Source organism: Oncorhynchus clarkii, chromosome 20 (genome assembly GCF_045791955.1).
Source record: "Oncorhynchus clarkii lewisi isolate Uvic-CL-2024 chromosome 20, UVic_Ocla_1.0, whole genome shotgun sequence".
NCBI classification, from domain to species: domain Eukaryota; kingdom Metazoa; phylum Chordata; class Actinopteri; order Salmoniformes; family Salmonidae; genus Oncorhynchus; species Oncorhynchus clarkii.
In genome coordinates this window covers 68,931,193-68,943,086 of record NC_092166.1, presented here as the reverse complement: position 1 = coordinate 68,943,086, position 11,894 = coordinate 68,931,193, and the positions used below count along the sequence as shown (strand labels likewise).

The following is an 11,894-nucleotide window of genomic DNA, read 5'->3' as shown; positions in this document are numbered from 1 at the left end:
GAGTCACTACCATTTGCCATACTGTAGCACTCTGAGTGTTTGTTCCTGTCCCCCAGTCTCACCATTCACTGTGTTGTTCCAATACACAGTTGGTAGAACAGGAAATGATACAAAGGCAGTCAGGCAAGTTGAAACCTGTGTGCGCACACAGGGCAGTGGTAGACTACTAGGATTTATAACTGACACCACAGGACCTCTGAACATAGGACTCTTGGACAAGTGAACTAATTTGATGGAAACTAGATGGTGAAATAGAGATTTACCAGGTTTAGTATGATGGGTATAAATGGAAATGGAAGTTATTAAACTCCCTCTGACATTTGGGAGCTGCTGAACATTCAGAGAGAAGAGGACAAAGTTGGTACAAGCCTTGCATCTCCAGGTAGGCACATTTATTGTATCGTCAAGCCTTGAATTACATTGGTTTTATTGTAAAAGTTTGGTGTGATGTTAGTGTGCATTATTGTGACATGGGATTCCCTTTGAATGACACTTTGGCTATTCCGCTGTAAATGGGGATTAAATCAGAATGTGTTTAACTTGTTCTGCATAACATCTCTGACTCATTATAATGTAGAGTTGGTTTTTACCCTTGGCTTTATCAAGACCAAAACTTTATTTCAACACCATATCAATCAAGTTACTCGAACTCAAAGAAGATATTTAAAATTTATTTTCACCAGGACATTAGATCCAAGTACAATATCCAATGTCAACAAAATACAATTGTTATGATGACAGATCAGATGGCTCACTCACTTTGAATGGGTAAGAATGGAAAGGGAATCAACTTGGACCAATTTGACTTCTGACTAGTAATTGGTCCTGGTTGTCAATGCTTTCACAATAATAAAATTAGAGGGAGGAACTGAGTCCTGTGTTTTCTGCAGTTCTCCATTGGCCTCTGGAGGCCTTATATGGGAAACTGAGATTGCAGATTGACTATGGGGTGATCTGAGAATCGTCACTCCAGGGTGGTGCAGGGCTACAGGCTTCCTGTTCTGTGGGCTCTGTGTGTGTGTGTGCCCGTGTTGTGTGTCTTTAGTGCTCTAAATTTGGGGTTAGGGCGTACTGCAGTGACTGCTGTCAGCAACTTCCTGTAGCAGTATTTGCATGCACAGCTATGGGAACCAACATTTAATGGTGTCTGCCTGCCCATTTTCAAGTTAAAATCATGGAACAAAAACGGCCGTACCTGTCAGTCTGCATTCTTTATGATAATAATCTGTAAGGCAGATGTGCATCATGTTGCTAGAGGACAAAGATGGACTTTAGTAACTGAGTACTTCCACAACAGAGATCCTATTAATTAGTTCTAATATGTAATTCTGTGAATCCCACAATGTTGAGGTTCCCCAACGCCTATTACTGCATGGCCAGTGTAGCAAAGTCCAGTCTCAGTTTACTGGATCTGAATTTGTTTTTAATGCAAATAAAGTGTATGTCCCAAATGCCACGCTACCTATGGACCCTGATAAAAAAGTAGGGTGCCATTTGAGATGCACAAAGTCAGATACAGCAGTTTTAAATGTACCCTTTCGACTGTTTCCAGCTCCCAAGATGACCTCTTCTGAAATGTGACTGTCTGCAACTCAATACAGAGGCCCCAGCCAGGGGAGCGGCTGACTGTAGAGGTCTACCTACTGTAACATGGAGATGGTGCAGGTGGAGTTTGAGTATGAGTACACAGCCAGGGACGGGGCTCTGGTCTCCATCAAGCCCAAAGACATGTAATTGAATTGAAAATATTTATTGTCCATAAAATATTTCACAAAATGGAAATTAGTCATCAGCTCATGGTAAAATGAGTACAATTACAAACAGATCGGACAACATGATATAGATTATAGACATACTGTGTGTTTTGCACAGCCCCCAAACATATTGTTTACATTGCCTTTTTGGGCCTGTAATGTTCACAGGTACATCCTGGTCTCCAGGACCAACGAGCACTGGTGGCACGTCCAGAAGGACCAGAGCACCAAGCCCTTCTACATCCCTGCAAAGTATGTGAGGGAGCTCTCTGTGGAGACCCAGGGCCAACTGGACCTCACCGATCCTGGGACTCAGAGTCACACATCCTCGCAGGCAACGACTGACAGAGAGCCAACGAAGATGTCTAACAAAGATCAAAGGCCAGGCACTGTGATCAGGGTCCACGTGTCCACGGATCACTCTGCGAGATCACTTTCCACTCACAGGAAGTCCACGTTCAATGTCTCACAAGACATCAATGATATCGAGCGGTATGAGCACGTGAAGACAATGGTGGGACTGCAGACCTCCAACAACGAGACTAGAGAGAGCCCGCCATGTGATGAAGAAGTGATGAAGAAGCATAGTTTAGTTCCAGGAGCCTCATTCAACTCAGCCTCAGACACTCCAGGTCTTGGCAATTTGCTGCAGCACCCTTCCCTAAAGCTCCTTGTCCCACCCGAGCCCACAAGTGTACTTCCTCAGTTGCAGTCAGGCCATTCTCCGTTTATCAAGGATCCAGTTGAACAGCAGAACTCTGACGGCTGGATGATGAAAACACTGGCAGGGGATCCTAGTGGGCAATCTCATTTATATCAGGACCCTGATATCTATGAGACTATATCAGATATACCACTCTCAGAGATGACAGACATAGTGGGAACAGAACCGGCTGGATCTCTGGGTGCAACGAAAACACCAGCAGAACCGCAAAGCCTGGATCAAACTTGTGGTCCGATTGATGTTACAGCCCCTTCTCTTTCGGATCAGGTAAGATTGAGAGTCAGTGATTGATTTTCCTACATTCATTTCACATTTCCACAAACTTCAAAGTGTTTCCTTTCAAATGGTTTCAAGAAATGCATATCCTTGCGAAAATCTGAAAAGTGTCAGATCCTTAAGAGGTTGTTAAGTAATGATGGACTGTTGTTTCTCTTTGCTTATTTAAGCTGTTCTTGCCATAATATGGACTTGGTTGTTTACCAAATAGGGCTATCTTCTGTATACCAACCCTGCCTTGTCACAACACAACCGATTGGCTCAAATGCATTATGAAGGAAAGAAATTCCACAAATGAACTTTTCACAAGGCACACCTGTTTATTGAAATGCGTTCTAGGTGACTACCTCATGAAGCCGGTTGAGAGAATGCCAAGAGTGTGAAAAGCTATCGAGGCAAAGTGTGGCTACTTTGAAGAATCTCACCTATAAGATATATTTTGATTTGTTTAACACTTTTTTGGTTACTACATGATTCCATATGTGTTATTTCATAGTTTTGATGTCTAAACTATTATTCTACACTGTAGAAAATAGTCAAAAATAATGACCCTTGAATGAGTAGGTGTGTCCAAACCTTTGACTGGCACTGTACATAGTAGATAATAAACAGCAAGTAGCAGCAGCGTAAAAAGGGGGTCAATTCAAATAGTCCACGTAGCCATTTGATTAACTGTTCAGCAGTCGTATGGCTTGAGGGTAGAAGCTGTTAAGGAGCCTTTCGAACATAGATTGGGCTCTCTGGTAGCGCTTGCCATGTGGTAGCAGAGAGAACAGTCTATGACTTGGGTGGCTGGAGTCTTTGACCATTTTTAGGGCCTTCCTCTGACACTGTCTGGTATAGAGCTCCTGGATGGCAGGAAGCTTGTCCCAAGTGATGTACTGGGCCGTACGCACTACCCTCTGTAGCGCCCTGCGGTCAGATGCCAAGCAGTTTCCAGGTGATGATGTAACCAGTCAGGATGGTACAGCTGTAGAAGTTTTTGAGGATCTGAGGACCCATGCCAAAGCTTTAAAGTCTCCTAAGGGGAAATAGCCTTTGTCGTGCCCTCTTCACGACTGTCTTGGTGTGTTTGGATCATGATAGTTGGTTGGTGATGTGGACACCAAGGAACTTGAAGCTCTCAACACACTCCACTACAGCCCCCGTCGATGGGATCTGAATACAGATATGAATCGGTTGGCCACAGATTCTTTAAAAAAAGGTTGGGCCGTGGATCAGAAAACCAGTCAGTGTCTGATGTGACCACCATTTACCTCATGCAGCGCGACACATCTCCTTCTCATTAAGTTTATCAGGCTGTTGATTGTGGCCTATGGAATGTTGTCCCACTCGTCTTCAATGGCTGTGCGAAGTTTCTGGCTATTGGTGGGACCTGGAATACGCTGTCGTACACATCGATCCTGAGCATCCCAAACGTGCTTAATGAGTGACGTGTCTGAGTATGCAGGCCATGGAAGAATTTGAATATTTTCATCTTCCAGAAATTGTGTACAGATCCTTGCGACATGGCCAAGCATTATCATGATGGAGGTGGATGAATGACACGACAATGGGCCTCAGGATCTTGTCACTGTATCTCTGCACAGTCAAATTGACATTGATAAAATGCAATTGTGTTCGTTGTCTGTAGCTTATGCCTGCCCATATCATAATCTCACTGCCACCTGTTAACAACATTGACAGAAGACCGCTCGCCCACACAAAGCCATACATTTGTTTTGCGTTTGTGAGGCCGGTTGGACGTACTGCCAATTTCTGTAAAATAACAGCTTGTGGTAGAGACATAAACATTAAAGATGGGAACATCTCTGGTGGACAGTCTTGAGGTCAACATGCCAATTGCACACTCCCTCACAACTTGAGACATGTGGCATTGTGTTGTGTGACAAAACTGCACATTTTAGTGGCCTTTTATTGCCCCCAGCACAAGGTGAACCTGTGCAATGATCATGCTGTTTAATCAGTTTCTTGATATGCCACACCTGTCAGGTGGATGGATTATCTTGGCAGAAGAGAAATGCTCAATAACAGGGATGTAAACAAATTTGTGCAAAACATTTGAGAAATATGCTTTTTGTGCGTAGGGAACATTTTTGGGATATTTTATTTCAGCTCATGAAACATGGGCCCAACACTTTACATGTTGTGTTTAGATATTTGTTCAGTGTACATGCAGTACAGAAAACTGGAAAGTCAGTAAACATTTCCACATAATCAAAGTCTCTGGGGCCTACTGTCTAACTGTTTATTGGGCTTGCATCTGTCCTATGTCCCATTGTTCAGCAGCCCAATGGTTGATGGAGTGAAACATGCCTTGCTCCTATTCTTACTAAGCAATGGGACCCGTAATCTCCTTCTGGGGGGCAGCAGTTCAAAGCATAGGGCAAGATTGTGTGTGGGGTCCTCTATGATGCGTTTGGCCTTGTCCATTGCCTGTTTATCATAGAGGCCCTGAAGCCCCCTGCACTGCAGCTCACAGAGCTTGGACCCCAGATTCGCAGTCCGCCTAAGGATACCCTTATTATAAACTGACAGGCCACCGTACCAGGCCAGGAAACAGAAAGTTGGCACACTCTCTCTATATGGCAGGTGTTGGAGAGTATCCGGGTGTTAACATTCGGTTGTCTCAGTCTGCGCAGGAGGTACAGTCGTTGTTGGTTTTTTTATTGATATGCTTAGTGTTGGCATTGAAAGAGTATGTGCTGTCCATGATGGTTCCCATGTACTTAACTCCCCACACTCGCTTCACCACAAAAAAATTAATAAAAAATCAAATAAATACAACAGGGTAACTACAATGAAGGGTTCATGACTGGTGCAAAACTACTTCACACTCAACATCAACAAACAAAATAACTGCTCATTGATTTCCAGAGGCAGACCCAGTGAGCCACCTAGATGCATGGTGATATTGTTGTTAACAGAATGCAATGTGTTTGGTTGAAAGTTGTGCTGTTAACTTGGTTTATCCATAAGAAATGTATCCATAAAACATGCATGAGATGATAAAATCCCTGCTAATGTATGGAAAGATTCCCAACATAGCATGGCATATCGTGGCTGTAGTAGACTCAATTTATTATTCTATGCCAGCTCATCTACATATGAATACACACACACACACACACTCTTTTGTGTGCCAGTCCAACGGGGTAAGGGGGTGCCCCTAGAATGCAACTGTAGTGTCCAGACCAGCTGATTCAAGTGTTCTATCTGGTCAGGTTGGTGCAAGTGTCTGGAATACGTTAAGCGGGACCAAATCACTGTTAGGTGCGTATGGACCTGTACAATTTGATTGGAACAATTATAAGTATCTGTCCGATTTCACAAAAGTGGAATCGTCTTTCTATCTCTTATTACATTTTATTTTTATTACCGTGAATGTGAGTCGGGTTTAGGGGAGAGTTGTTGGGGCAACCACAGAACAGGTTAGAAACTGGTTAATTCTGCTGGTTCGAATCGATAGGCTACATACATACTGTAACCAGAAAGGAAAGAGTTCATCCGAAATGTAGGCTACCAACAACCACTTCCAAACTGCTGGTTGTAGTTGCTTCCAGTTGCTGCATGTTGCCAGAGCACCGGTGACGTTGACGAGAATTATCCAACCTAAAAAAAATATGGAAATTTAGCGAATGCAAATTACATTGAATAAAGTTGGTTGGCTTGACAAGCGCAACATCGTTTTTCGGAGAAACCTTTAACTTTCCACGAGTCCGATGTCATCTTTGGTTCACCTGTTCCGAGGTAAAGTGACGTAGGCCGCTTCTAGTATCGGGATGTACAGTCAAGCATGGAACTATTTGTATCCATCCGGGTGTAGCCTATAAATTGGCTACATTTTATCTGCTCCGCTCACGATTTTAAAGTTATTACATTGTTGCAATGTGAAAACATTATGATTGCTGACTAAACTAGTATATTAGGCCTAAATTGCTATAATAGAACTTGATCTAGTTTGCAAACTGAAACATGTAAATGTAGAAAGACTATTTAAAAAGCTTAGATAAAGCCACCACAGATACTGGTTTATTTTCTAAAATCGGTTTTACCATAGTAAACTATCCCCAATTTACAGAAAGGCAGAGAGCTGGTTTGTGGCTTTCAACAATAATCCTCAGTGGATTGAATGACACCCTCACTTCCCCTGTCTGTCGGGACAATGGGGGAAGCATCCCAAATGGCACTCTACACCCTGTGTAGAGCACTACTTTTGACCAGGACCCATAGTGCTCAGCAATGAAATGTTTAGGGAATATGGTGCCATTTAGGACTCAGAAGGTTGCAACTCATGTGGACGTGCCAGGACCCCTCAAGTGGAGCCCCACTTCCCCAAATGGAGGTCCGTCTCCATGGTAATGTGTGGGGGTTTAGAGTTTAACTCAGAAGAAGCAGCTAGCTAGGGCTTAGGTTAGGTGGCATTGACAACCATGCCATGCAGTGTGTGAATAGGCTATGCACAATGTGCACACTGGCAATCAAACTCACATTTAGGTAATTGTCAAGTCTTTACTCATTGTATCAGTACATGACATGTACTGTAGGCTAGTTCCATTGCTTCCTGAATTGAAGCGCTCTAGGTAAATATAATGAACCAAAATATAAATGCAACATGCAACAATTTCACATTTTACTGAGTTACAGTTCATATAAGGAAATCAGTGAATTGAAATAAATTCATTAGACCCTAATCAATGGATTTAACATGACTGCGAATACAGATATGCTTCTGTTTGGCAAATCAAATCACATTTATTTATAAAGCCCTTTTTACATAAGCAGATGTCACAAAGTGCTTATACAGAAACCCAGCCTAAAACCCCAAACAGCAAGCAATGCAGATGGAGAAGCACAGTGGCTAAGAAAAACTCCCTAGAAAGGCAGGGACCTAGGAAAAAACCTAGAGAGGAACCAGGCTATGAAGGGTTGCCAGTCCTTTTCTGGCTGTGCCCGATGGAGATTATAAGAGAACATGGCCATTAAGGCCAGATTGTTCTTCAAGGTGTTCAAATGTTCATAGATGACCAGCAGTATCACAGACACCTTTGAGAAATACAAAAAAAGGTAGGGGCGTGGATCATTAAACCAATCTGTATCTGGTGTGATCACCATTTGCCTCGTGCAGTGCGAAACGTCTCCTTTGCATAGAGTTGATCAGGCTGTTGATTGTGGAGTGTTGTCCCACTCTTCTTCAATGGCTGTGTGAAGTTGCTGGATCTCTGGCCTAAAGGATCTCTTCACGGTATCTCTGTGCATTCAAATTGCCATCGATAAAATGCAATTGTGTTCGTTGTCCGTAGCTTATACCTGCCCATACCATAACCCCACCGCCACTATGGAACACTCTGTTCACAACGTTGACATCAGCAAACTGCTCACCCACATGACGCCATACACTTGGTATGTAGTTGTGAGGCCGGTTGGACGTACTACCAAGTTCTCTAAAACGACGTTGGAGGCGGTTTATGGTAGAAAAATTAACATTCAATTATCTGGCAAAAGCTCTGATGGACATTCCTGCAGTCAGTGTGCCAATTGCACGCTCCCTCAAATCTTGAGAAATCTGTGGCATTGTGCTGTGTGACAAAACTGCACATTTTAGTGGGCTTTTATTGTCCCCAGCACCTGGTACAATGATCATGCTGTTTAATCAGCTTATTGATATGCCACACCTGTTAGTTGGATGGATTATATTGGCAAATAAGAAATGCTCACTAACAGGAATGTAAACAAATTTGTTCAAAACATTTGAGAGAAATTTTCTTTTTGTGCTTCTGGAACATTTCAGGGATCTTTTATTTGAAGCTCATAAAACCAACACTACATGTTGCGCATATTTTTTTTCAGTGTACATACCTTTGGTTCATCTGATATTGGTAGGTTGGCTAAACTGTTCTGGATGAGTGGCAATGAATGGTCCAGGGCCCATAGGGCTATGGTCAAAATTAGTGCACTATATAGGGAATATAAGGTTCTATTTGGGACAGAACCTAGGGCTGTTCTGCCCCTTATTGGCATGGGGATCCATCCACTGTTGATTAAGGGATATGTTCGTGCAATCTAAAAATCGTTATATGTAAAAAAAAAAATATATATATATATATATATATATATATATTTGTAGAATTTAAGTTGTAGGACAGTGGCTGGTACAGGATGATGCTAAGGAATAGAGGCTTTAATCAAACAGACTGTACAGAGAACCTCCAACCTGTATTCTCTCTGTTCTAGAGCCGCAAAGGCTCCTGAGTGGCGCAGCGGTCTAAGGCACTGCATCTCAGTGCTAGATGCATCACTACAGACCCTGGTTTTATCCCAGGCTGTATTTGGCCCAGCATCGTCCGGGTAAGGGGAGGGTTTGGCCGGGCTAGACCATCATTGTAAAATAAGAATTTGTTCTTAACTGACTTGCTTAGTTAAAAAAAAAAAGAATGAAATAAAATGTGCCATGTGCAACAGATTTCTGAAATAAGCAGCATTTTGGGTGCAACTGGATAGCAGTCCTGTAGGTTTTACAGGAGTAAGTGACAAGGTGTATTAAGGCTCGCACACATCGCACCAAAAGTGGATCTAGCGTTCTTCTGCTGATCTTGATCTTTCAGCGCGTGGTGTTTTAGGGACTACCCGCTGTAAGGGCCTGACTCGGTGCGCCCTTGGTTCGCAAATTACGCTCAGAGGTGCTAAGTACTCTCGGCCAGCAAACGCTGTTGGTGTGTCTGAGCCCATAGTGTCTGACTTGCATCATCTTACATGTCTTGTAACTGTAGCCTTCACTTACACTGTACCATAGGTCTCTGATCAAAGTAGTGCACTATGTAGGGATTAGGGTGCTTTTTGGGATGCAATCTTTAATATAATGTTTAGAGCTAAGCAGAAGCCACATGAATGTTAAAATAAGCTCTGTCAGTTCCTAATGAAATTTACTGTCAAGAAGAATGCATGCATTTGATCAGAGACTTTTGGTGGGAAAACCCTTCCCTGAAAGTTTTGATTGAATATTGACCACTGTTGGTCTATAGCCTTGATCATCCAAACTAGACATGTCGATGTCGGTCCAATGTTTTCATGTGTCAACAGGACCAATGTCCCAAAGATCTTTTAAAGGAGACGCCAAAATGTATTTTCGACTCAACATACAGTATCTCAACCCCTCTATGGTTTTGGCAGGGTGTGCTGTCCATTCAGCTGACTGTGTGTGTGCACCTTTGTGTGTGCATGTCCATTCTCCCGTGCTGTGATTGGGACAAGGATTGGGACTTTGAGAGGCACTGGGGGAGCCTGAACAGACAGCCTCTTGAGTCTGAACAGATCACAACGTAACCTAGAGACAGACGGTACAGCAGCTGTTGTAAGTTGCTCTGTTCTGCAGACCAAAGTCACATGCCAGGAAACTCTCTGTTCCTGCTCTCTGACAGAATAGAACACCAGGTAGCGTGTTGTTCAGGGAAAGGACATACAGGTGAGTCCATTGTCTGATTGTTCCCCTCCTCAGCAGCAACACTGGCCAAATGGCACCCCATTCCCTATATGGTGCACTTTACTTACTACTGTACACAGCTATAATTCAAGGACAACCACTTCAATTGAATCAGAAAACATCTCACTCACAGACAGTCCCAAATGGCACCCTAGGGCTCTGGTCAAAAGTAGTGCACTTTAAAGGAAATAGGGTGCCATTTGGGACTGTCTGTGAGTGAGATGTTTTCTGATTCAATTGAAGTGGTTGTCCTTGAATTATAGCTGTGCTGCTCAGGGATATTATGTTTTATTGTGGTCATTAGGCCTTGGTAGTGGTGAGTGGTTAGTCTTGGTTTATTGGTACTAGTGTGTGAACCAGAGCAACAGTTCTAGCACTACCAGAGCCTATAGGGTCAAAAACAGTGCACTACAAAGCGAATAGGAGGTCATCTGGGACATATCCTAGGCATGGCTTCTAAAATGAAATCATGTGGAGGTTATTTGAGAGTAAGGATGGGTGAATAGATTTAGATGAATCCAACATTTAGGCTAACACGCAATGTCATGATCCCGAGGCTGTCATGATGGTTGGACTATCGAGTGGAGTGGACTATCCTAGTTAAATACAAATGAACTCAATTGACATGAAAGTGAATGTAGGAATGCATTGCTTATATGATCCAATTAATCAGCAATTCCTTAACTATTGTTGTAAACAAACTATTCTTGTGAAAAAGAATAGTAATGGTGTTATTTTCATGCATCACTAGATGTATTGCTTTGGTAAACACACACACCACTTGAGTGGGAGGTGGAAAGTCATCATTTTTCTCTGTACTTGTGTAGTATCTCCTCTAGCAGCTCCCATTGACTGCTCCTCAGCTGTAATGAGACAATTCAATGACTGCATTTACATAGGCAACCCAATTATTATGTTTTTTTTCTCACTAATTGGTCTTTTGACCAATCAGATCAGTGCTGAAAAAGTTCTGATGTGAAAAGACCTGATGTGACTCGTCAAAAGAACAATTAGTGAATAAAATATCAGATTGGGGCTGCCCGTCTACACGCAGCCAATGTCTCAAGTATCTTGTCTCCTTGGTCAAGTAATCATATTAGACCCGGAATGTCTTTCATGTTGTCTTGATGCATGTTTTTAATAAAACGTTTTTTTTTAACATATTCTATATTCGTAATGATAGGGTTAACTGTTTGGGACTTGGATATCAAAGTTTCTGAGATCTGCTTACCTTAAGTAAATATATATTTTAGCTAAGTAGCTTTACTGTGTACAGTACTGCAGGCATTCTTGGGCAGCAGTTGTTATCACGTATCTTTGACTTGGGCTCTTATAATGTTACCACAGTATATTCAGACATTACCATGTCGTCTCTCTTTTGTATTCATCTCTATGTACCATCTATGTTCTAGAATATCTATGTTCTAGAGATCTGTTTTCCTGCAGATCCTACTGGAGCTGGTTTTCTGCGTCGGGGCAGTCAGAAGAGCGTCAGTCAGCCTGGCCTGAGGAGATGGGTAGGGAAGTGATAAGGTTGGTGTGCTGTATGTAGATTGTAGAAGGTAGAACTATAATTCCACACAGCATTCTCTGGGGTAATCCAGGATTCTGGGCCATGAGGAGTGATGTAACGGGGGAGGAGTCAGACTCATTCAATAGG

General features: G+C 42.7%; 1 protein-coding gene across 3 annotated transcripts in view; it reads left to right on the top strand.

Annotated features, from left to right (window-relative positions):
- The first annotated feature begins 94 nt into the window (after positions 1 to 94).
- Positions 95 to 11,894, top strand: part of LOC139376803 (rho GTPase-activating protein 27-like) — a 30,090-nt gene continuing 18,290 nt past the window's right edge. The window contains exons 1-3 of one of the 3 annotated variants that reach the window (XM_071119734.1): positions 95 to 382; positions 1,553 to 1,730; positions 1,923 to 2,745. In XM_071119734.1, the coding sequence (XP_070975835.1) occupies positions 1,651 to 1,730; positions 1,923 to 2,745 (903 nt within the window). In that variant the 5' untranslated portion in view covers positions 95 to 382; positions 1,553 to 1,650. The remainder of the gene's footprint in view (positions 383 to 1,552; positions 1,731 to 1,922; positions 2,746 to 11,894) is intronic. The other 2 variants (XM_071119736.1, XM_071119735.1) reach the window with 2 other exon arrangements.